Source organism: Erpetoichthys calabaricus, chromosome 2, assembly GCF_900747795.2.
Source record: "Erpetoichthys calabaricus chromosome 2, fErpCal1.3, whole genome shotgun sequence".
In the NCBI taxonomy this organism is placed as follows: domain Eukaryota; kingdom Metazoa; phylum Chordata; class Cladistia; order Polypteriformes; family Polypteridae; genus Erpetoichthys; species Erpetoichthys calabaricus.
The window spans coordinates 262073547-262101075 of NC_041395.2; the positions used below are offsets into that span (position 1 = coordinate 262073547).

Below are 27529 nucleotides of genomic sequence, written 5' to 3' on the forward strand. Positions count from 1 at the left end.
CTGTTTGCGGCTCTTCCTTCATTTCTCCCTACTGCATTCTTTTATCTCGCGAATATGTTATTGCAATCCGCAACAGGAGCATTTCAATAAACTTAATTTAAACTTACGTTTTACACCGTGCTTTGTTTCCCTTATGAAGATGCTTGTATGCTTCACTCGCTCCCTTCTCAATTGTTTAATTAATTTTTTGTTCTTCGCTGTTTGCGGCTCTTCCTTCATTTCTCCGTACTGAGTTCACAGTCTTTTCACGTGATTACGTGGGAGGCGTGATGACGTGACACTCAACTCCGCCTCCCACGGCCATCAAGCTGCCGTCCATTACAGTATATTGTCAAAAATGAGGTTCCAGTTATGACCATTACACGTTGAATTTCGAAATGAAACCTGCCTAACTTTTGTAAGTAAGCTGTAAGGAATCAGCCTGCCAAATTTTAGCCTTCCACCTACACGGGAAGTTGGACAATTAGTGATGAGTGAGTCAGTCAGTCAGTGAGGGCTTTGCCTTTTATTAATTAGTATAGATTTTGATGTTGCCAGTTTTTCTGTCTTGCAGCTTAACAACATTTTACACTCATTTCCATTTTCAGTGGATGGTTAAAAGTTGAATTATATTTTTGCCCGAAGCCCTGCCCAGGATAAGCAGGTTACAGAAATGGAAAAATTGGGGAATGAATTAGATTTCACTTCTGATTTTTGATCAAAAATAGTCATAATTGGTCTTAGTGGTCTTAGTAACAGCCAATCCAGGTTATGCTACCTTGATTCCTTCACTACTTGAATGTGCGGCAAGACGGCTGTCTCATAGTCCCAGAGTCATTTGTTCAAATATTGGAGTGTGTATTGTGTACTGTTTTAGCTACACAAGTCCTGTTTTTCTGCAGGACTCTAGTTTTCTCTCACATCCCAACGATATACAAGTTTGGTTGACTGGTCATTCTAAATAGACCTTCTATCAAAGAGTAGGTACATGCGCATTAGTGTACAATGGTAGTTATCTAATAAGTTGCATTAAAATACAGCCAGTTCCTTTAGCATTATACTGAAATAATGGGATAATGAATTAATGGTGTTCAGTAAAGAAATATAGATGCATGATTATATATTGTATACAGTACGTAAGCTCTGAAACGCATAGTAAATAAAATATGAGATAACCCTTATCTCGTACGTATGAATACTTTAACGTACGTATGAGTTATGTTACATTAAAATTGACAAGAGTGTGCTTCGGGGCTACCTAATTACAGCTTTAACAATGACACAGCGCTTCAGTTTGATGTCAATTCCACCACTTGAAGTACGGTGATATTAAAACAGACGGGTGGGTTTTTATTTATTAACGGAGTGTGTGATGGTTTAGGTACGTGGTTTATGTTTTTAGTTAATAGTCTGCACACTCGTACGGAGCCCCTGAGGGAATATGGTGCATTTTATTCCGGGAAACAATGTGGTGCATACAACTTACTCTCTCATGCCCACCATTTATAAATGTCATGCTCATTACTTACTATCGTTTAAGGTCGCACCAACTATCATTGCGTGTTCAATGCATACATTCTGATGAGCACCAAATACCATTGCGTGCAAATTTATATCATTTTCTGGAAGCAGGACATTTCGACAAACAGTTTGATGTTTTACTCGAACAGTTACATTCCACAGAAATAAATATTGGAAAGTTTATAAAAGCAGGCTATACGTTCAAGCCCAGGTCGTTGGATCCGCAAAGCAGCAGCGCTAACCACTGCATTAATGTGTAGTAAAAGGAAATTACATAAGCTAACTAGTTGCATCTGCTTACTAGCCCACAGCCAGCTTCTCATTCACACAAGTTACAAAATAAATTCATATTTCATATATTGATTGCATGTGATGTTTACCCAGTCCAATGTGGGTACAATTTATTTCTCTGGTAAACTTGGCACGATCATATATCTACACAGATGGACTGTTGGATTTAACATGCATCTTAAGTGTTAAATCCAAATCGGGGCACTTTAATTCCCACCGTTTTCAGACAAGAGTTACACCCTTGTTAAAAAGCCAAACTGGAATATCCTAGTCAAATCCACTGGCAAACCTGGTACAATGGGTCATCCGTTGCACTGTGCAAAATGAACTGCGATGTTTAAAGGGCTCAGCAGACAGTTAAATTGTGGTGCAGCTGTTTTTATTATTACGTTTTTGACATAATGCATCCCTAACTTAAATTGCAGGTGACACTTAATTAGCCCAAACGTACATATACTTGGTATATTAATTTGCTAATTTACCAAGGTTATCATGTTTACGGTGACGAGATATATATATAATATGGTAATTTAAGTCATGTTTATTCACATTCAAACATTGTTTGTGTTTCTTTAGTTTTCCTGCATGCTCTAGTTCATATAACTAACCTGTTTACATCACTTGTTTTGCCATGAGAATAGGTTATGCAAACATGGCTTTACTGTGAAACTAAAACTGTATTCTTTTCTTTCTATGGAAACTAAATATACATCATAAGTCCCAAGTGGTGTGTGTTGTGATATTACAATAGCATAAAAAGGACTGATGAAAATTTTTAAAAGTTCTGCTATGTAATCGTCCAGCCTGATATTAATCTGTTTTTAATTCTTCATTGTTTGTAACTAATTGCAGCAAAGCAGAAAAGCAATATACATAAGTTGATATTCGAAACATTGGATTTCTGTAATATTAAACTATGTCTATAGTCAAACAAATCACTTTATTTTAAGGATAATAAATATCTTTTCTTCCTAATGATCACTTACAGATGATTGGCAATGACTATTTATATGCAGCCCTCTGATAAAGGGCATGTGAGGAATGGAATTTTTCTCACACATAATCAGACATTTCTCAGAATATCAGAGAAGCTGGGGTAGGTTAAGCTATATAAAGCATTTGGTATTCTGTTTGTACATGAAAGATACATGACTTTAAGAAACAGATTTCCAGTTACTTTCAAAACATGGAATCAAGTTTCAGTCTCACAATGTGGACTGCATTCTAGACAATTTTTCCCAGAGAAGAAGCACTCATGATGCTGCCACCGATGCTGTTCTTCTAAATGTTTGACATGACATGTGAGACTTCAACTTCAGCCCCTGAGTTAAACATCACAGCAAACCTCCCACTTTACCCAAAAGTTGAGCCTCTCTGTGGAACTGCTGCTGCAGCCTTTCTCTGCTATGCTATGTCTGGATCTTTCAATAACACAGCATCAAATGCAGTTACACTCTTGCTAGCATATTCAAAAATGATCCTGTTAATTGCCTTGGTCACAGAGATCAATGGCCATAACTAAACTTTGTCAGACTTGGTTAATAAATCTGTGAACCAATAATTAACTTAAAGGTCCGGCTTACATGCACCAAAGAAACTAATGGTAAAATGTACACTCTATACTGTATAACCCAGTGTCAACATTAGCTCCCCACTCTGGCAAAATCACCTCAGCCTGAATCAGTGCGTGCCTGTTACTCCAGATCCTACATTGCCTATGGTGAATTGCAAATGCTGGATCACATTAACAGAAGACAGCGTACTGCTGGGCGATATACCGGTTCATACCAAAAACCGTTTTTTATTCTTGTTATGATATGGATTTTTCTTATACCAGAACACTGGTTTAAATAGCCTAAACAACATTTGAAACATGGCGCAGCGGGAAACTGTTTAAGGGGGGACCTTTTTCACTGGTGCACCGCTAAATATGCATGCAACGGAGTACATGAGTTAGTGGAGGTATTCAGCAGTGAAAATGGACTGAGAACATTCCGAAGCGGAAGCTGTAGCAGACAATAAAGTTGAACATGATAACACAGAAGAACTTTTGACGAAAAAAGGTGCCGTGTCTGTAGATACTTTGGTTTTAAAAGGTCGGATGTGGACCATTATGTTCAAATGTGTGAATACTGTTTCTATACTACTGGATAATACTGCAAGCCAAGTTGTACTTGTTTTATTTTTCTTTTCAATACTGTGTAATGTACCTGGTGACTGTGTAATATTGTGATGATACCGGTCCCCTACAGACTCCCTCTTCTCACATGGGAGTCTGTTGAACCAACACCGTCGATAGTTATGACCGAGATGAGCTGAGAAATCTCATTGAAGCCAGGGGATGATGGAAAGTGCTCAAGTGCTTTTGTTAAAAACAGTCAAAGTAAAACCAAAAGTGTCCGTTGTGCAGTGTTCAGAAAAATACAGTACCCAAATAAATAGCAAATCCATAAAGCCAGTGAAATGTGGGGATAAAATCCATAATAAATAAATCCGTTAAAATGCAGTCTCTCTCCTCGCCCGATCTCAGCACACCACCTTCTGTCTCCACAGCTCACCCTTCACTGGCGTTGCTGGCGGAGCCTTTGCAGCAAGAACTGCTTTCTGCCAACCCCTGTCTTGGCTGCCGCCACATTGCGCAGCCAGACCGTCCGAGGTCGGCACACCTTCCGTCTTCCTTTGCGCTCACTCAGTCGCTCCTCAGATCCATTGGGAGGTCTTACATTTCGCTCGCCCCACTCTACACGCTTAGTCAGTGGGGTGAACCAGCCCCTAGATCACCTCAGCCTGTGATGCCTCCCAGTAAGCCAATGAAGCAATTGAGAATGATTGGGTGCGACTTGCCCCAATCACCTCATCAACTCCCCACGGTCATGTAATTGCACCCACAGAGACAGACACGGCGAACTGGATTTAAAAACGGACCATATATTTTTTTGAAGCTGCGGATCACTATACCACAAATAGCATTATAAATGCAAGTTGCAGTTTTATTATTTACGTTGTGGAAAGCATACCCCCAGACACAGACAGACAGACACCAGAATGTCCAAAACACACTTCTTTTATTTTCCTACAGCACCACAAAGCCTTCCTTCACCAACCCTTTCTTCTTCTCTTTCTCTTTCCTTCTCTTCTCACCTTCAACCTTCTCTCTCTTTCTCGCTTCTTCTTCTTCCTCTTCTTCTTCTCTTTCACCTTCGACCTCCTCTCGCCCTCCTCACAAGCTTCGTCTTCTTCCTCCCTACTCTGGCTCTCTTAGTGGAGGGAGGCGGCCCCTTTTATTACGACCCGGATGAGCCCCAGGTGCTCCCCATGACATCCCTTCCTGGTGTGGCGGAAGTGTCAGGAGAGCACCTGGAAGTACACCGAGTGCCCTTGGGATTACTTCCGGCAGCACTTCCTGGTGTGGCGGAAGTGCTGCCATCCAGGACTCCCTAACTGTCCGGGCGCCCCCTGGCGGTGGCCACGTCTTCTCACAGTGGTGAGTGTCCTGGCTCCATTCCTGTGGCCCATCGGGCATTGCCCCGGCACATACCTCTGGATTTTTCCGGGGTGTCCCCGATTCATTTAGGGCTTTCGGTGCAGCCGATTGCTGACAGCCTTCATGCTGTTGTGCCCTTCGGGCTTGCTCAGCCTTTATCGGCTGCCGGTCCTCCTCACACCCAGTCAGGTAAGTCCAGGTCAGCTCGGCGTCGGTTGCGGTCTTCACCCAGTCGGTGTTGGCCTTCTTTTTGCCACACCTTTTCCCCATTGCGGCTGGCTGTGTGTCACGGCTCTCGATTGCAGCGCTCTTGGTCGCGGGTGTAGTTTTCACCTCCGCGGTTACTAGAGGGACCTTCTTAGGGTTCTCTGCCACAACGAATTTTATTGTAAATGCAGATCCTCTGCCACCGGACGGCCAGAGTCTCCTGCCGACTACGCCAGTGTAGCAGTTAAGGCGTGGAGCCACCTCTCGAACCCTCAGGTACCACTCGAGACACGAGGTAAAAGTACAACTAATATTATTTTTATTATTGTACAGTGCACCAAGCACCCTTTCCACCACACTATTCATAAATCAATAAATTCTCTCACAATAACCAATCCTCCTCGCCCAGACACGTCACCACCCTACCTCCCAGCTCAGCTCAGTGTTCTGGGCTTCCCATAGTCCTTTTATAGCTCCTGACCCAGAAGTGGTTCCAAGCACAACCCACAAGTCCATTTCCTTCCGGATCAGGGCAAACAGTCCTCTTCTTCATCCCGGGAGCACGTCGCTTCCTCCAGTCACGTGACTGTGACACACTCCCGGGTTATAGGGCACGCAAGAGCCCACTAGCCCCCTTACAGCGACTCCTGGCAGCCCCCAAGGTATCCAGCAGGGCTGTGTATAGAAACTACAAAGTCCATGAGGCCCTGCTGGAACTCGGGGCACCAATATGCTGTCCGGAGGGCTCCTCCTAGCGGCCTGGGGGTGAGGGCCGGACTGGAAAGCCGGCAATCCTCCACAACGTATATAGCTTATCTTGAAGCAAGGTCCATATTAATGCAATCTGCCTTAATGACGGTTCAGTTAGTAAAGATGACATCACCAAGTTGCACTTGCTTTATTTTATTTTTGGTGAATACAGTGTAATGTACCTGGGTTTTGAAGTAATAGTATTATTACTGGAAGTTGCACTATTATTTATTGTGATATGTGTGATTCCTTCTCTTCATTAGTGCCTCTTTAGTGCCCCCCTCCTTGAAAACTATCACTTTATGGGGCCATGAAAACCTGTATTATTACTTGTGTGCACATTAAAATGTTTTTTTGTACAATGTACAATTCTCATGACAGTGGAATAGGTTATTCTTAGCCAGTCTACTGCAGTAATTGCAGTGGAAAATGTGGTTAACTCATGCATGGGAAAAAATACCGTCAAATACCATGAAATTACAATTTTGAAAAATACCGTGATATAGAACTTTAGTCATACCGCCCAGCACTAAGACAGCCTATAACAGAGATAAATGTGGGTGCTGTTATGAGTCCAGCCTTGGTAAAGGACAGCAATGTGCATAATCAAGAGAGACTGTAGATAAAACCAATGTGTCCATCTTGATGAAAAAAGAGCTAATTGATCATTAAGTTTCTGCAGAGGAATTTTATGCTAGCAACAGGAGATTACTGTGTGAAAACCTCCAAACATGTATTTTCAGTATAGCTGGTCACTAAAAGATATAACCAAACCGAGAGAAGTCCAGAATTATTGTGAAAAGATATTTGACTGTTAGATGATCACCAGGAGGGCAAGATAACAACACTGGTTATCACTGGTAAAGGTACAATAAAAACCAAATGCCCAATCCTTAAAGGCCAAAATATAAATCGAGAGTCAAAAACAAAACTGGTGCAAACTGCTGTGATACTGTTTCTGTGTGGTCTCCCTTTTTTCAGATTTGCATCAGTGACGGGGAATTATCAAATTCACTGAAATTCATCATATGTCGTTTACAAACTTAATTCACTTCATTGTAACCATTCTGTAACAATATAATGGTGCACAGAATAAACAAACTATTCAAAATACCATAGCTGCTTTAGCATTGTTACCATCAGTGCACCACTCAAGAGTATTTTACCCCATTATATGTGTGTGTGGCATCATAGCTGCACAGCAGCAGATCGGAAAGCTCTATGGCAGATTGTGTCAAGAGCACAGAGGATTATCAGGATACAGCTTCCAGCCCTGAAGGACATTTATAGCACATGCGGCCTAAGGAAAGCCACCAGTACCCTCACATATTCCACTCAGCCATGCCACAGTCTATTTGAATGTCTCCAATCCAGCAAATGCCGCAACAAAGACAGTTTTGGTTAAATTACCCTCCAGGTCAGATAACTAGGAAGTACTTGGTGCTGAACTTTTTACTGTTGTACAACTGATGTCACATTCTGCAGACATCCAGGCACTAAAGTCTAGCAACACTTACGTCAATGCCAACAGAATGGCAATATATGTAATGTAAACATCATAGCAACATGAAAGATGTGAAAGTATTTCAAATATTAAACCACTACATGTAGCCCAAAATAATCACTACCACTAAATTCTCTGTGGAAAGAAACTCTTATACAGATTTCCAAATAATGAGAAAAGCGCTAAGAAAAGTAATAAAAAATGTGATTTAACACCATAACACTTAAGTATCATTACTTGTTCTTGGTTTCGAGGCTGATATAGCTTGTAACCTCATAGCCAGAGTAAAGCCAGCAAACATATTACCATATGTATTTCTGGTTGCTTGTATTTATTGAGTTCAAGGTAAACACCTGTGTAATGGGTGGATCCTTATCATTTCTACGTTTTGACCTCTTAAATTTAATTGAACAGTTAACTGTCAATGCCAGACTGCTTCCATTAAACTCACAGAGACCTATTTGCTGCAGCTTAAAAAAACAGTGTACAACGCACACAAAGCTTCAAAGTGGAGTTCTGAGTAGCAAGTCCAAAAGACCTGAAAAGAGAACCAGTTATCACTGCACAAAAGTAAGCAGACAATGAGAATCTAAATCATACAAAGATTTACCACTCCACTTGTTAATAGATAATAAATCTTACCAAGTATTTAAAAACGGGTCTTGAATGAATAATGTTTCCCATGGCAATTATTTACACACAGAATTAAGAGGGAGAAACATAATTAATAGTTTTATGCTCTCTTTTAAAGAGGAAGAGAGAAAGACACCAAGCCAGCATAGCCTCCTTAGCATTATGTTTACCTCAGCATTATGTTTTTCTCAGCAACAAAAAATGTTATTACATGTAACAGAAACATGTAAGTATCAAAATGTCAATGTAGATATATGCATACTGTCACAGGAGGCTGGGAGTCAGACCCAGCCGGGATGCCTGGAAGGACCGGGAGGTGGTCTATACATTCCCCGGGCCACGAGGGGGCAACCTCCCTGTATGATGAGGGGACCACAGGGACAGAGTAAGGAGGCTCAAGGAGGCCGGAAGAGCATCATCAGGCACCTGGAGCACATTCGGGTGGAAATAAAAGGGGCCGCCTCACTCCAATCAGGGAGCTAGAGTCGGGAACAGGACGAAGCTCCCGTGAGGATAGGAAGGAGGACCCAACGACGAGGACCCGACGAAAGGAGGAAGAAAGCTCCACAGTATGCAGCAGGCGCATAGGACTGATCAACGGTTCGCCGAGTCATTTTTACAGGTACTACGTGACCTTCGAGACTGCATAGTCGAGCTGGAAGGGAAGGCGATCGCACCACAGCAGACACTATGACAGTGGGCGGAGCGGTGCGATACTGGAATCTCTGGCGGAGGATCGTGGCAGTGTGGGTAAGTGAGACCTGCGGCGTAAAAAGAAATGGAGATGCGAGTGAATGTCCCGGTATCATGCGGCTCCGGTGACTGAGTAGCCGCATCTCCAACAGTGGCTGCAATGTGGAGGGCTGATTGCGTGGTGGGTGTGAAGCCAAGATGCCGGCTGATAAGTGTCTCCCGTTGGGTCTCCGCTGGCGATGGGGCAGTGTCACAGGAGGCTGGGGGTCAGACCCAGCCGAGACGCCTGGAAGGACCGGGAGGTGGTGTATACGTCCCCCGGGCCATGAGGGGGCAACCACCCTGGATGATGAGGGAACCATAGAGACGGAGCAAGGAGGCTCAAACCCACTGGGGTCCATGGCCACTACCAGGGGGCGCCCCGAGCGTCATGGAGCCCAGGAGATCGACACTTCTGCCACACCTGGGAAGGTGGAGGAAGGACCTTCCAGGGACGCCCGGAGTGCTTCCGGGTGCAAGGGCAGCACTTCTGCCACACCAGGAAGTGCTGCCGGAAGAGCGTCATCAGGCACCTGGAGCACATCGGGTTGAAATAAAAGGGGCTGCCTCACTCCAATCAGGGAGCTAGAGTCGGGAGTGGGAGCAGGACAAAGCTCCTGTGAGGAGAGGAAAGGCGGTCCTCAGAGACTCAGAGAAAGGCCCGTGTGGAGGGTGATTGGTGCTGGGAGCACTGTGTGTTGGGCTACTTTATTTTGAAAATAAACGTGTGTTTTGGTAAAGTGCTGGTGTTAGTCTGGTGGTGTTCAGGTCCGTGCTCACAATACATACATACAGTGGAAAACGTATGTTTAATGTCCACTGCTGTCCACTGATGCAGATTAAGTACATGTCCTTTATGTGATATATTTCGTTACCAAGTGGGACAGCAGAGGTGTTTTTGTTTGCACACTTTTCTTACAATATTTTTTCAGTTGCTTGAGCATGACGAAGTAGAATGACAGTTCCTGATCTGCATAACTGATATGCCCCTTGTGTTACTGTGGTCTACCATAGCCTAAGACTTAGTGATTTCCATATTTCTCCTGACATGAACAATAGTTGCTGCATTGTGAACTTTGTTGTTAGTTTAGTTGTCTTTTTAATTGCTTCTGTATATTACTTAGTCTATGAAAACATGGTGTCAACATATATCCCTAAAACCTTTTCTGAGGTTCCCTCCTGTATGACAGTGTCTCCCATCTTGTATTTAAAATTTATTATCCTTTTGTATGTGTGTAGAACATTGCACTTTTCTACATTAGACTGCATTTTCGATTCTTTCTAAAATCATTTTACTGTCTTCTCAGTTTCTGCCATCACTCCAATTTTAGTACCATCAGTTTACTAACTATACCAGGATCAGTGTTATTAATATAAATCAGAAATAGTAATGGTCCAAGGACAGACCCCTGAGGGTCCACTGTTGATCCCTGATGACCTCGCTCTTACCTGTACCCTCTGTCTCCTGCTGGTTAACCAACTAGTGATCTAGTGTTGTAGATTACCTCTGATGCTTGTATTACCTAGTTTAAAAAATTTGTAGGAGTACTGTATCAAAGTCTTTTTGAATGTATAGGTAAATTATGTCATATGTTCTGTTTTTGTCAGCTATTCCAGTTGCCTCTTCAAGAAATCCAAAAGATTGGTTTAGCAGGACCTTCCTCTTATAAACCCATACTGGCTGCTATTTGGTATATTATTTTTGTTTAGGTAATTTTCACATTTATTTCTTATTACAATTTTCATAATTTTACAGTAAGACTTATTGGTCTGTAATTATCAGGATAAATTTTGTCTCCCTTCTTGAAGATTGAAGTCATACTTGTAATTTTCCTGTCCTCAGGTACTTTTCCTTTTTGAAGTGAATTCTGATATATACCTAATAAGAGTTTATAAATGATGCCTTTCATTTCTTTCAAATACAATTGGTAAAATTCCATCAGGTCCAGGTTTTATTAGTCTTCAATGTACTGAGGGCTTGAATCACATTTGACTCTTCTATTTTCAAATCTATGAACTTAGGATTTGTTTTTACTTCTGTATGAGGCATTCCATCTATTCTTCCTTTATAAATACTTGGGTGAAATATTTGTTCAGTTCATTTGCAGTTTCTTTCATATTTTCAATGATTTCTTTATTCATGTCCCTAAGGTTTCTTAAATTCCAGGGATTTTAATTCCAGGGATTTTACAGGGATCACTATGTGTTGGGGTTGGGAAAACTGGGTGGATAAACAGTCATTTAACATCTGAACCATTTCAGTTTCCACTGTTGTATTCCCGATAGCGGCATCCCAATCAATATTTGGAAAGTTGAAATCACCCATGACCCACTATGTCTTCTTTGTTGCACATACATCTGTTTTGATTAAATAATATGCTATTATCTAACATATCAGAGTTTCACGGCCTCTAGCAAACTCCAATAACAAGATCTCTGGCTTTATTCCATACTAGCTTAACCCATAGTGATTCCAAAGTGTTTCCTTCTTCCATCTTTAAGATATGGGCCCGAATATTATTTTTCACATATATTGCCAGACATCCTCCTTTCCTTCCTTGTCTATCTCTCCTGAAGCACGTGTAGCCACTAATATTATATTCCACTCCATCACTCTCATTTAGCCATGACTCTTACAATATCATAGTCATCAATACTGTTGCCTTTAGTTCATGCATTTTATTTCTAATGCTTCTTGTATTAAGGAATAAACTTTTTAAATGAGGAAAGTTATTCTTTGAACTTTATGCTGAGTTAATGCCAAGGGAGTTAAATTTGTGTTTTATTTCCTGTTCATTTATTGTCCCGTGTCTTATATGTAAGTATACTGTACACAACGTATATTCCTCATATATTCAAAAACAGTATTATTTGAATTATTGCAGAAAGTGTGGATTATGTCTGAATTATTGTTTAAAAATAGTCTGTCACTATATCCAAACCACAAATAACAGAAAATTAATGTGTTTAATGTGTCTTTTCCCAAGTAATGCACATTGAAGGTTTTGAGATTCATCCTTATATGGATATCCAGTCTATTAGTTACATTTTATTTCATATAGTGCTTCATATATTAAAGACTATTTTAAAGTCAGCTGCACTAACAGCAAAACCTATGAAATGTCTTTTTTTAAGTTTATATATAAACATGTTAAGTAATCTATTGATGGTCATGTAAAAGGCTAAGGGTATTATTTAAAGTTGTCTATTCAAGTGCAACACTTTAGCCATTGAACCTTAACTGTCTGTCCAAATATGACACACTGAACAAAAAACTTTGAAAATAGTCAAAAAATTTGCTTTCAAGATCTTTACTCTACTATATAATAAAAATGTTAGGATCTGTGTGTGTCAGGTCCCTTTGAACAATCTCATTGATCAGTTTAGCTTTGGTATGATTGACTAGTTTGTCTTTGGTGATGATATCGAAAGAGGGAGTGCAAGTGTGAGACATACGAGGAGAAGTAGTCTTAGGATAGGAGAGTTGCCTTTGAAGATGAGAAGTATAAAAGTGAAGAGAAGGTGAGCAAGGCACTTTGAAATGAGTCAAGAGAGGCTCAAACTGATAAGGATAATGACGAAATGTGCTGAAGGTACAGGTAGGGCAAGAGATATCAAATATTTTAAAATGTATTCTATTACCTGTCTTCAACAAGTAATATGGCTAGTTATTTTATAAATTTGTCCTCTGAAAATCTCCCCATGGACTGTGACCTTTTACTGGTTTTACTTATGAACTCTTAGTGTATCAGTTAAAAAAGCATACATAATAAATCTGCAGCATAGTTTATTAAAAAATATTGTTATTTATAAATATTAAATTAAATCATTAGTCAGTGATTTAATGTTTTTTAATAAAATAATTTTAAGCTATTCAATGTCATTCTATAACCTGATAAAAGAAAAAGGTAACCTTAAATGACACTACACTATGTGGAGGTTTTACTTTTTTTTTAATAAATGAGGACTTTTCTTGGAAAATGGCACAGCAGTTATAATATTTCAAGAACCTGTAGTCACTTGTAGATCAATAATTTCCTTTAAAAAATGCAATTTGAGATACGTAATTTGCCCTCAAAGGCACATGGCACGTGGCCAAGGAATGCTGAGAGTATGGAATGTTAATACACTTCCTAAGCAACCCAAGACTGACAGTAGGCACCAGCCAGTCATTTTCCTTGCTTTAAAGCCTGACACAGCAGCTACAAGGATCAAAGGGCAATGTTTACATTGTCTTAAGTATTACAATTAAACAACCTCAGTACCACATCAACTTTTAGTCTCTGAATTGCTCATTTCATTCCCTTTATTAAATAGGCAGTAAATAAATATACGGTTTCCTAATCAATACATAAATAAAGGTTAGCTTGCTGTACCAAACTGAATGATATTCAATACTTTGCAAGTACAGGCAGTCATATTCATATCTAGGTCAGTGTGTATAATGACTACAGTAGGAAGAAATGGAAAATAATCTTCCTGAAACACAACTCCTGTCTTGCTTACACAGAAAAACAGATCCTAGTATTGGTTTCTAAAAGAAAACAGATCAGCGCTTCTCCAAATTTAGATACGCATGCTTCTTATTCTGTAATTAGTCGATACACTTAGATGGCAATTCTTCACAAATTCAAAAAGGTTAAAAAAGTGTACTCTATATTTTAAAGGATTTATTTGTGAAATGTATTTATAATAGCAATGTTAATGCAGGCGATCAATATTTTTCAGAATTACAGAAGAAATATATTACACTGTTGTCATGAGTGTTAAAGCAAAGCAAGTAAAAAATGAGAAGTGAAAACCCCAAAATATATTTCCCTGGTGACTGTATGTTATAGAAAGTAGTTATTTACATAAAGCACTATTTATTTACTTAAAAACACATATTTGAATATTGTATCAATTCTTACTGCTTAATAAACATAATTCAGTAAAAGAAAAGACACACTTTTAAGACGTGTTAATTTGCCGATCAAGCTAATAATCTCCACTCATATGAGTAATCACTTTTTTTGAAAACGTCTGAGTTATGCTCATAAACACAATAACTGCAACCAAAAATATTTCAAAAGTAGAATACCAATGCTAATTAAATAAATAATTGCAGAAAGTTCATAATTATGTGCATAAAAGCAATTTAACACAGAGCTCCATGAATTGACCTCTCACTTTTGAAGCTTGTGCCTTTGTTGATCTCCATGTCATAATATTTCAGCCTTTCTACATCACTACTTAGTTTGCCAGACTTATTCTTTAAAATGGTACAAATGAAGTATTATAACTTTTTCTTTTGTACATACCTGGTGACGGCGCGAGTACAGATGGTGACAAGAAAGCAGCCAGCCACAATCATCCAGCCCCAGCCTCCGTCAGGAGGGGCAGCTATAGGCACCTTTTTAGTCAGAGCCATGGCTGCAACAGTCTTCAGTTCCCCCTAATCCCTTTTGCAAGTCCCAGTTAACAGTGCTCAGTTTCAGCTGTAGTTTTGGCAGTACAGCAGTGATCAGTCCTGGTGTTGCACAGAATGCATGGAATGTAATTTGTTGTAGGATTTCTCAGTTGCTGTTAACACAACATTAGGAAAAAAAGGAAAAAATAAATTTAAATTATGGCATGACACTTCAAAGAACATATGCATAAATATTATATACTTATTAATGCAAGCGGAAGCATTCAAAATTCCACTCTTTAATAAGCAGCATGCATTAATAATAATAATTCATTACATTTACATAGCGCTTTTCTCAGTACTAAAAGCACTATCCACACAGGGAAGCGAACCCACAATCTTCCACAGTCTCCTTACTGCAAAGCAGCTGCACTACCACTGCGCCACCTGTGAGGATAATGCATTGGATAAAGCATTAGATAATGATAAATAACATTCACACAATAATAAAAATTTAAAGAAAGAGAGTAACAAAGAGAAACAGTGAGATCAATGGACACATGCCTTAAACAAGGGTATAATATATATCAAACTGTCTCAGATCCAGCTGCAGTGACTTCTCTGTTTTAATGTTGAAAAGACACATTGCTGGTCTGGATGATTCTAACCTTGTTAATACAATACCATACAAGTTAAGAGACGCAATGAGAACAGGTCTGCATTCAGTCAATCACAAGCTCATCGGAGCTACTACCTAATCATTTACATACAGTACTGCAAAGGAAAAAATACAACAATAACAACCTTTGGAAAGGTGCAAAAGAGAAACTGCTTAATTAACAAAAATACAAAATGACTAGAGAAATATGGAGTTTAAAAAAACCTTAAAAATAAACTTTTTCACATCAAGTTCTACTTCATTTAAAAATGAAATGTAAAAAAAAATCAAAAGTGGTGAATGACTTGCATTATTATATTCTTTTACGTTAATCAAAAAGCAAGTACCAATTTAGTGTGTGCTGAAGACATTTTAATCCAAGGATGGTACACTTTATCCAGTTGGATAGGAAAATAAAAAAATAATTTTTCTTTTATGGATTCTACATTGCCTATGTTATTATGACTGAACAGCAACCTGGATGTAATCAAAATGACAAAGCAGATGTTGTAATTACTATATTCTTCTACATAAAAACCCACTTCGTTACAGCAGTTACCAAAATATTTAGAGCCAGAGTGCGTGTGTGTGTGTATATGAAGGGAGAAGAAAGTCACAGCATCTTGCTTATTCAAATGAGACTTGTTAAACATTTGTTTCTCTCTTACTTATTTCTTAAAATCAAGTTATGGCAATATTCCACAGACTAGATTTTTATAGTGCTCAGTACACCTAAATAAACCATGAACTACATTCATTCATGATTCACCATTTCGTGCAATACCAAGTCTAACATTTTAATCATTATTATTATTATTCAAACTACTTTCTGGATACACTGCACTTTGACATTCTTTGATATCCTTTTGCTGTGAAACATTCTGTTCCTGTCATTGTTTACACATGTCTTAGACAACTATTATCATACACTGATAATTTCTGTATTATTTATATTTATTATTTATTTATTATATTACATATTTATTGACAATATTTATTTATCTAGATTGCATAATACCATACATTGCATCAGTGTTCATATTGCTTAGTACACATCAATATTGCTGCTACTTCTTTGTCTTGTCTTTGCACAATGTCTTGTCTTGTTTGTGTTTTAATTTAAATTTAAAATTTTTATTTTAATTCTATTTTTAATTTAATTTTAATTTGCACTTTATGTTGTTACACTGTGTACCCTGAGCTTTGCAATTTCGTCTATCTGTATACTTGCTATGGCTGAGATGACAATAAAGTTTGCTTTGACTTTGACTTTGGTATAGTCTCATTGCTACTGTCCACATCATGCTGAAACCAAGACATAGGGCATTTTTATATGGTGTGTTTTCGTGTACATGTTTTAGTGGACTGTGATTGTATTAAGTAGTTTCCTCACTAAGTGATATGTATTTAAAACGCCCATGCTTTCTGTAGTTTTATGTACAGTATATGCATTGGTTTATATGTAATATCTGCAGGCTTTTGTGTAGTATAGTAAGATGGCACCAGTGGTGGATACAACAATGGATGCAATGATCACCTTGTCCATTCTCCAAAAGTGGTGTGTTTCTTATGTTAATATATTTCTGCATTTTACTTGTGCATGTATTTTGTAAGTTGTGTGTGTTGGTATGGCAATGTCAATTATATATGTAGTTTTTTATTTTTTGTTTGCCTACCAGTGTTATATCTGGTCTGTTATGATGGATAGTTTACTTTGTCAGTTTGGTTCTGACTAAGTGTAGTTTATGTGAGGCATTTACTAGTACTGTGGTCTGCACGTGTCTACTGCTTTGTGTTGCTGTGCCAGTTCTTGATGTCCAATGTTTGCCATCTAATTGGGTGTGTACATGTAATTATACTGTATCTGTGTTAGAAATTTACATCCTGATGTGATGTATTAGATTGTTTCCTGTTCTTTCTGGCAGTACCTGCATGTGCTGTCTGTAATGTTAGTTTTCTTAAAAATATACCGTATATTCTGTAGTTTCCTGTGTTTAAATCTTGATCTTGTATGGTTAACACAAACTCTTCTATCTCGCCAAACTTATTATCATGACTTTGTCTGCTATTAGATGCAGTCTTACCCACGCAAGGCTAATCAAATTAATGAGGATTTCTGGGTCCATGTTTTAAGTTGTGTGGTTGTTATGTCCTCTGTAATTTTGTCTGTGGTATGTAGGTTAAGTTGTGTGTAGTTTTTGTCTACATTAACTGTTGCTTTGTATAGTGTTGATGTATGCTGTTTTGTGTGGAAGAATGTTCTTAAATTATTAAGCTGTATGTTGTGTAAATCAACTATAGCTATGAGACCCTCTTCTCCCTCAGCACCTGGAAGAGTCAGTCTATGGCTTCTTTGGAGTGGTGCTATTTGTGTTTTGTGAGTAGTGTTCGAGTTTTCCTTTGTTCCTTTGGAGCTGTTGTAGGTCTGTTTGTGATCAGTGTATAGTTTAAGAGGTAGCTCAGCCACAGACAGACACAACAACACAGTGTCCACAACACACGTTTATTTACAGCAATATTTACAAAACCATTTACAATTCACAGTCCTTGGTTCTCTCGGCCGCCTCCACTCCTGTCGCACAAGCTCCGTCCTTCTTCCACCCGACTGCGGCTCCTCAAATGGAGTAAGGCGGCCCCTTTTATCTAGCCCCGGATGTGCTCCAGGTGTCTGATGACGGACTTCCGGCAGCACTCCCCAGTGTGGCGGAAGAGCTGCCTTTGCACCCGGAAGCATTCTGGGCATAAACCATCCCTGGTCCGTCAGCACTTCCTTGTGTCCCAGAAGCGCTGTCCCCCAGGGATCAAGGGCCGTCCGGATGCCCAGGGAAAAGAAGTGCCGCTCTCCCGGTTCCTCCTTCCTTCAGGCGATGGGAATACATAAGTATTGTTACACGTATGTATTGAATGCTATAATTATGGGGCATGCATGTAGATTTGTTTTGAGTATTTGTGAAAGACATGATTTATATTTTCGTGTGAGAGTATATTTAATATGTTTGTGTTGTATAAGTTTGCCCTGTTGGAACCAAAGGTATTTGTATAGTTTACCATATGACATGTCCTGCTCCAGCAGACCCCCGTGACCCTGTGTTCGGATTCAGCGGGTTGGAAAATGGATGGATGGATGGATGGATGTCCTTGATTTGGTTACCATTTCTGAGGATATACCCAGCTTCTCTAAGAATTTCTTATTCTATATTAATTCTCTTTCATTCGTCCAGCCCAGTCTTCATGTGTATGTCTTGTGAATACATTTAGACTATTTCTAGTAATTGTTGTAATTGTTTTTTCCTGTATATATATTTATGTTGTCCATATATAATAGCTGTGAGAGGGATTGTTGGTGTTAATTTTGAATTTTGTATCCATATTGTGTATTGTTTATTTGATAATGAGTTGAGAGCGACACAGAACTTAAGAGGACTAACTAAAGAGGACTAAGTGAAGGAAAATAGCTCATCATTTTTGTACCGAGTCTGTGTGTATTGCTGTGTTGTTGATACGTAAGAGTATTGTTGTTTTCCAGTGTTCCATTAGTGTTTATAGGCAATGTATGAGTATGAGGTGTATTTTGTATAAGTGTAATATTTGTACTAACCACGTGTGGAGGACACTATCTAATTCTTTTTTGTAGTCAATGAATACTCTGTGTAGGTGTCTGTATTTTTTGCAAACCAGCTGGAATATCACATGTATCACTGGAGTTACATTTACATCTACTTTTACTACTTATTCGGCTGATGACTTTATCTAAGGAGACTTACAACATTTATGATACAAATGGTTATATTTCTTTTAGTTTTCCAATTGGAGAACAGGCAGGTCAAGTGACTGGCTCATGGTTACCCAGTGTCACTGGCGGGATTTGAAACCATAACCTCAGGGATTGAAGTCCAAAGCCTTAAACACTACGCCGCACAGGTACATATTGAATAGTTTTAATTTTACATCTAAAATAGCACTAAACAAAAGTTGAATAAGTCACAGTCCAGTCTTAACCTGAATACAAATATCACTGTACCCAAAGTTGTTTAAAAAATGCCAGCAGGCTCCTGCAGCTTTGCTTCAGTCTGATTCTATTTGCAACGAGACAGGAATGAACTCGAGACAATCCATATGAAATAAACAATTATACCACATAATAATTCATTCAAAGTCCAAACCCTGGATTTTTAACCACTGACTTAATCTTAGCCACACGTTTCTATGAAGTAAGTAATAATGTTAGTGTCATCTGTTTAATTGAAGTCAACAAATTCACCTCAAGAGAGTAAAGCTGCCAGCCAAAGCATGTGGGTATTTTCTTTTCATATATACTGTGGTGGGCAGCTTGGGGGAGGTACCCAGCCGGGTAGCCTGGAAGGACCGAGAGAGGAACCACACCTCCTACGGACCACGAGAGGGCAACCGCCCTGGTTTGTATGGTGGCCACGGGAACAGAGCATGGAAGCTCATCCCGATAGATAGACAGATAGATAGACAGACAGACAGACAGACAGACAGACAGACAGACAGACAGACAGACAGACAGACAGACAGACAGACAGACAGACAGACAGACAGACAGATAGATAGATAGATAGATAGATAGATAGATAGATAGATAGATAGATAGATAGATAGATAGATAGATAGATAGATAGATAGATACTTTATTAATCCCAAGGGGAAATTCACATACTCCAGCAGCAGCTTACTGATAAAGAAACAATATTAAATTAAAGAGTGATAAAAAATGCAGGTAAAACAGACAATAATTTTGTATAATGTTAACATTTACCCCCCCGGCTGGAATTGAAGAGTCGCATAGTGTGGGGGAGGAATGATCTCCTCAGTCTGTCAGTGGAGCAGGACATTGACAGCAGTCTGTCGTTGAAGCTGCTCCTCTGTCTGGAGATGACACTGTTTAGTGGATGCAGTGGATTCTCCATGATTAATAGGAGCCTGTTCAGTGCCCGTCGCTCTGCCACAGATGTCAAACTGTCCAGCTCCATGCCAACAATAGAGCCTGCCTTTCTCACCAGTTTGTCCAGGTGTGAGGCGTCCTTCTTCTTTATACTGCCACCCCAGCATACCACTGCGTAGAAGAGGGCACTCGCCACAACCGTCTGATAGAACATCTGCAGCATCTTATTGCAGATGTTGAAGGACGCCAGCCTTCTAAGGAAGTATAGTCGGCTCTGTCCTCTCTTGCACAGAGCATCAGTATTGGCAGTCCAGTCCAATTTATCATCCAGCTGCACTCCCAGGTATTTATAGGTCTGCACCCTCTGCACACAGTCACCTCTGATGATCACGGGGTCCAGGGGGAGGTTGGGTCTCCTAAAATCTACCACCAGCTCCTTGGTTTTGCTGATGTTCATGTGTAGGTGGTTTGAGTTGCACCAAGGGGGAGCCCAGATGCCTGAGATGCCCTGGACGTCAGCACTTCCGCCAACCCTGGAGGTGCTGGCGGAAGGAAAACCAGGGACACCCGGAGTGCTTCCGGGTGCTCGTGCGCCACTTCTGCTACACCAGGAAGTGCCACAGGAAGCTCATCAGGAGGCACCTGGAGCACATCCGGGTGGACTTAAAAGGGGCTGCCTTCCTCCCTTCGTGAGCTGGAGTCGGGTGGAAGAAGACAAAGCTCAGAGGAGAGGAGTGGAGGCGGTAAAGACAGGAAAGAGAAGAGGCCTGGACTGAGGATGCTTGGTGCAGGGGCACTGGGTTGTGTGCTTTGGGACTGTGTAAATATTGTAAATATGGACAATATACGTGTGTTGGTGTTTGAACCATCAGTGTCTACCTGTCTGTGTCGAGGCTGGTCTCCACAATGCGTTCATGCAAATGGTGCTGTTGTGTCAAGCCATTTTGTGTTTGTATATGGTGCGCTATTTGCATTCCCTATATTTCTAAAACAAGATAATACTTCAGATGTTTTTCATCAATCTCTGAGAGTGGTCTCTGCATTGCATGTCCTTTTTTCCATGATGTGTACTGTGTTTTTTTTTTTTTAAATTTGGGCCTGTTACTATTTCAACCACAAAATGGCTGCACATGTTGCACGGGCCGTTTCTGTAATAATATTATGATAACTTGATAAAAAAAATTGATATATAAATCTATTATTGAAATTACGGAATATATAAAATATTTGATGCAGTTCTAAAGCAATATAAGGAAATCAAATGAACCACAGGATTGCATGTGCTATCTACTGAAGTGTAAACTATATTCTATTTTTTCAGCAAAGCATAGAAGCATAATAACATTCTTTTAAAATGCTAAAACAGCATTGTCAAGTCTCTACAGACCTGAACATTTCATTATTTCATCTACATAATACATTATTTTGAAAATAAAAATAGAACTATTGCAGTTTTCATAATAACGTAACATTCTGAAATCCACATAATTTAATTTGCAATCAAAGGGGACTGGAGCCTATCCAGGCAGCATCAGGTACAGGGCAGGAACCATTCCTGGACAAGGCACTACTCTATCACTGGGCCACTTTAGGCAAATTCAACTGTTCTGATTTTAAATTAAGATTTTTGCTTAATGTTTTATAATCATACATAGTAATGTAGGCATGTACAGTACTAGGAGTGTAGCAAACTTCATTGTAGGCTACAGTATGGTTAAGTTACTGTTAATAGGCCAAATACTCACATACATACATTCATATACTCTGAAAGGTGACAATTCTCCCACCATTCAAGATGATGATATAAATGAAACAAAGGTAAGGGGAGAGCCAAAGTTAACTTCTCTGTCAATTCCCTCCTCAGTTCTAACACCTTTGACCTGGAAGACAAAGCTTGATTCACCTTTTGTCTCCAGCATGTATTAGGCCTGTAAAGCAATTTCCCCATGTTTTGATTTTAAACTGATCATTAAGGTAAGCTCTACAGGCACTGCACAAATTTACACAAGGACCAAACCTTGTGTCGTTAACACTACAGTATTTCCAGCGACATTAATTTGTAGATCTCTTTTGGCAAATGTAACTCTAATAAAGAAGCAAACCAAATCATATTCATTATTGCCAATACTGAAACAAACTGGACAACTTATAAGTGAACCTCTAATATATCTCATTTGTGTCTCATGCACTAGTGGTTCTAGATGTGCATGAAGTGCCTGCCTGAATTCCCATGGCAGTTGTCAGGACTATAAAATTACTGTAATCGTTGTCACCTATAGCTAATAAACTCTGACTGGCATTTTTTTTTATTTTACATATACCAAAAGTCTGCCTGTGACATGGTTAAAATTTAGTTTTGAAAAAGTGCTCTTTTAGAATTAGCCATATTTACAATAATTTTAGAACATATTTAGATGATAAGTTATATTTGTTCTCTAATGGTGTTTTTTGTTCTTCACTGTAAAAGCGATGAAAGAGAATCTTTCAGTAAAAGACATTTTTGTTCATGTTGTGGAAATTTGATACACCTACACACCATTCAGAAAAACTGGCACAATGTCATTCATGGTTTTGTAGTAGAACTGAATATTTTATAAAAATAAAAAAAAGGTGCAACAAGGCAAGACTGGTATATATTTCTGGCCAAAACTACTTTAAAGTAATTGACCTCAGCTTTCATCTCTGTTGCAGCTGCTGTATTTATCTTTGCTGGAAGCAGAATTGGCAATAAATCTTATGCAATCATATCTTTTTTAATTGTTTAATTTTTAAATTTAAAATATTTAAAGGGCAATTTGTGAAACATTGCTTTTTGAGGTGATATTAAACATTTTACATGTACAATTGACACCTGCATTGTGATGGTAATTAGCATATTTATTAATAACTTACTAAGCAATATGAAAGCTGTTTCATGAAGCCCAATGAATAATGACTGCTAAGTCATCAATACTTTTTCCTGTAATCCAAAAAGAAACAGCTGTCTTCTCTAATTCAATTAAATATAACAGGTTTTGCATTCCCATATCAATTTGTTTTTATTTAAATAGATTATGCCTTATGTTATGTTGCAAATATACCATTACACAGGGCAGTACTTGCTTCTTCAACATGTAATGTCTGCTCTGCTTTGCTTTCTCTAGAAAAACTGAGTGCTGCATTTAAAACAATATAGTAGATTGAGTAAATAGCTTCTCTTAAATATTAGATAATTCCTGTTGATTTATTCCTAAGAGATATGTCTGGAGATAGTGGATTACATACTGTAAAAATGAAAGGAACTACAAATAAAGCTACTGCATATAGTAAACATGGAATAGAAACAGCTGTGGTTATTGATTTTCATTTGAGTTTATTTTGGAAAAATAAATTAGCAATATAACCAAATAAATAATCTGTCACTATGAACAAAATATCACAGAGATTTGCATCATCAGTTGTTCACCAGATATACTTATTGCATACTGGTTAAGGTAACAGAGAAGCCACTTATGGGCCTGAGAAATCATTCTATGTAGCCATTATATTACACTTCCAGGCCTATGTTCCAAATACAACTAAAACATTCCATTTTCATTTCCTCATTATACATTTTTTAAAAAGTATAATTTTTCTCATAGAAAAAATTATGAGCATTATATTTCCAAGTAATGTACTGAATGAACTGGCTGAGGAAAAGATGGAAGAATCACACAGAAATTTCAAGTTATGCTCTGTCAAAACATGAGACAATGCAAATGCATTTGGAATTGTAAAAACAATATTTATTTTTTACTGCTATATTTCTGTTTGCAATTCTAATAACATAAACACATGTAGCGTATTGCAAAAAAAATCCTTTATGATGTAAACAGTTGAATAACCACATAATTATTTTAAGAATTTTCTTTACCCAATTGAATAATAGAGATTTTAAACCATCGAAACATATTGCAATTCTGTTGTCTCCCTTACAAGGTTTCAGGAAGCCAAAACCTATTTCTGGAACCAACTCTGTATGGGAAATCACATAAGCTCAGTCATACATTAGTTTACAGTGTATCACGACAATGTATAGATTTCCAGTTAATCTAAAAGCATTTCTCTGGAGAGTAACAGAAAAAAAGTGTAAAGATTTTAGACAACGTTTTAAATATTTTCACATGAACTACTTTTTCTTTGTGCAGATATTATACTTTGCACTTACACTTATTACATAAGCATCCTGACCTAACACTGTATATGTAATGCTTGCATTATTCTATTAACGTTAAAAGCAAACCACTCTAAAAGTAAAGCTCACAACTGTTTTTTTTTTGTCAATATTATAATTGATAACACTGCACAACAATTTTTTTGAAAAATCTTGCTTTCTGAAAAGTTTTTGCTGATTGTGACAGGTACCTACTGGGTATGCACAAATATAGTTTTGGGTTTACTGCATTTATATTTTTACTGACAATAACATATTTAGTCACGTTTATGTTTTGCAAAAGCTATTAAGTTCAACAGAATTAAAAGTGTTTTGCTCCTGATTTTCTTTTGTATTCAATTTCTGGTGCATCACGTTGCAGTGCGCAAAAGTAGTCAGCAAGCATTGACGGATTCCAGTTGCCTTGGTATCGTTTCTCCATCGTAGCAATGTCCTAGTGAAATCTTTCACCGTGTTTGTCACTGACAGCGAGATTTGCGGGGAAGAAAAAAAATCTTGAGTGACATGTTTCACTTCATTGTCTTGTATGCTTTGAGAAGTTTGTCTACCAGCTAAATGTAGTTTGGGGCTCTGTAATTGCCCAGAAAATTGTCAACAACGTCTTTGAAGGCTTTCCAGGCAATTTTTTCCAGCCCAACTAACACATCTTCAAACCGCTTGTCACTCATAACATGTCTGAACTGGGGGCCAACAAAAATGCCCTCTTTGATCTTGCCGTCAGTTATTCATGGGAGCATCTGTCTTAAATAATGAACACCTTTGTCTTCCTTGTTTGGTGCTTTCATGAAATTCTTCATGACTCCCAGTTTTATGTGAAGAGGAGGCAAAAATATCTTTGCCGGGTCAACAAGCGATTCATGTGCCACATTTTTTCTGTCCTGGAACTAACTTTTTACAGAGTGGCCAGTTCTGTTGAGAATAGTGCAACTCTTTGGCACGGCTGTCCCATTCACAGATAAAACGACAGTACTTTGTATAGGCAGGCTGCAGTCCTAGTAACAGAGCAACAACTTTAAGATCGCCACAGATATTCCAGTTGTACCTGCCATACTGGACGTGATTCAGCAACAGTTCCATATTCTCATACGTTTCTTTCATGTGTGCTGCATAGCCAACAGGTACTGAAGGATAAATGTTGCCATTTTATAGCAGAACAGCTTTAACAGGTTTAACATTGACAAATCAATGAAGAGATGTCACTCTTCTGGGTTGTAATCACAACCCAAGGCCGAGAACAATCTTTCAATGTCACAACAGAAACAGAGACTGTCAACTTGTGTATAAAATTTGGTTATATCATGATGTTGGCCTCGAAACACAGAAATTTGGTGACAGCAAACACCATTCCTGCAGTCTCAAACCCAGCAGCTCAGCTTTTGATTTTGACAGACCCAAATCTCTGACCAAATCGTTCAATTCGGACTGTGTTATCAGATGTGGTTCGCCTGATGAGCACGGTTCAAAATCCAGGTCAATGTCACTGTCAGTACCCTGCATTGCAGTTTCTTCATCTGGTTCATCTAAGGTCCAATCCTCTGGTGGTTTCGGAATTGGAAGACAGTCGTCATGTGGCACGGGTCTCATTGCTGAAGGCAAATTAGGATATTCAATTGACTTCTTGTTTTTGGCAGAGAAACCAGACACATTAGTCAAACAGAAGTAACAGTCCGTCACATGGTCTTTCTGTTCTTGCCATATCATCGGAACAGCAAACGGCATCGTCTTTCGAACGCCTCTGAGCCAGGCTCTTAGACTGACAGCACATGTCACACAGCAAATGTGAGGCGACCATTCCTTGTCTTGATCACCAATTTTGCAGCCGAAATACAGATGATAAGCTTTCTTCACAAGAGTAGTCATCCATCGTCTCTGAGGCGCAAGTGTATATTCGCCACAGATATAGCAGAATGTATCATGGCTGTTACGACATTGATGAGACATATCACCCGACACCAAAATGTCTATAGCATCAAGCTTACTTACTGTTATATTGCTACAGATACTATACTTTACTATACTGATACTATACATACACACTGACTATCTATATTAACCAAATGAGCAGGATTTGGTGCAAGCCACCTTTATAGCATGCTGAGACAGCGTCAAGCTCGTTCAGACCTGCCCAGGCATACCCAGGATGTCAACTTCCACAGAACAGCTTCCAACCTGGCCTGATTCCGTGCCTGGACATGCCCAGGCTCAACAAACCATTGTTGATAAGTCACTTATGGGAGCGAAAATGTTTGGATACAAATATAAGTAAAAATCATGAGAAAACTGAAGATTTCTCTGAAACGGTATGTGATGGGTAAATTTTGATGTGATATTCGTGATCTATAAGAAACACCCAACAGTGTTCAAGAAACAAAAACTTTGTTGTGCAGTGTAATTTAATTACAGAGCCCCTGTAGAATACTTCCAACTTCAAAGAATTTTAGACAGTCTGCCATTTGCTAACCTGATTAGTCCTGAAAAGGGTTGCGGTGGCCTGCTGGAGCCTATCCTAGTTAGCATAGGATGCAAGGCAGGAGCAAACCCTGGACAGGGTGCCAGAGATTTTTAGTCAGAGAAATATAAATGGTGGTTTAATGTTTTTCTCTTTTGGCAAATGTGTTATAAAACGAATCTTTAACCCCAAGCTGTCTTCAAAACAAATTTAGACCCCAGGTCAAAGTGATGTTCTTTTAATCTCACAAAAGAATAAACATGTCTCACAACAGAACATTCGCTGATTTCACATCTGTCAGTGAGAAGCCAAAAAAGTAAAACATACATTAGAATTGAAGTTTCATAAGTTGAAACAAGTCTGAAGGGATGTTACATATCTGTTGTGTAATGTAAGCAGTTTTTGCTATTAACCCTGTGCTAATTAGTCCTGGATATGACATTAAACTGCATCCGCCCTGCAAATGATCCTCTAACTTGCATGGAAAACTTGGGAGTTGGTGGCAGGATTGGCACTCCAGCCACCGTAAAAAAATTCACACAGCTCCAAAACGACATACAGGACTCCTTTCTGGCACCTTTAATTGAGATGGACGTGACATCTGAGCAGCAACGACTTAATTAAGGACAACAAAAAAATACTCAGACTAAGTGAATACTGAAAAACACTGAAGAACAAAACAAACTCAAAGTTGTAATAATTGCTTAGACACAGCCTAAGAAGAATTCTCAACAATTTTTTTGTTCTTTCAGAATCATCTCTCAAGCCACTCCTTCATTATAAACAAACTTTTGACCGCAGTTGAAACACAGTCTGGGCTTAAACAACTGACTG

The 27529-nt window shown here is 38.9% G+C and overlaps 1 protein-coding gene across 1 annotated transcript in view; it reads right to left on the minus strand.

The window, feature by feature from the left end:
• Window positions 1–27529, minus strand: part of slc16a12a (solute carrier family 16 member 12a) — a 94042-nt gene that overhangs the window by 33187 nt on the left and 33326 nt on the right. Inside the window, exon 3 of the mRNA XM_028795451.2 lies at window positions 14402–14663. Within this exon, the coding sequence (XP_028651284.1) occupies window positions 14402–14511 (110 nt within the window). The 5' untranslated portion in view covers window positions 14512–14663. The remainder of the gene's footprint in view (window positions 1–14401; window positions 14664–27529) is intronic.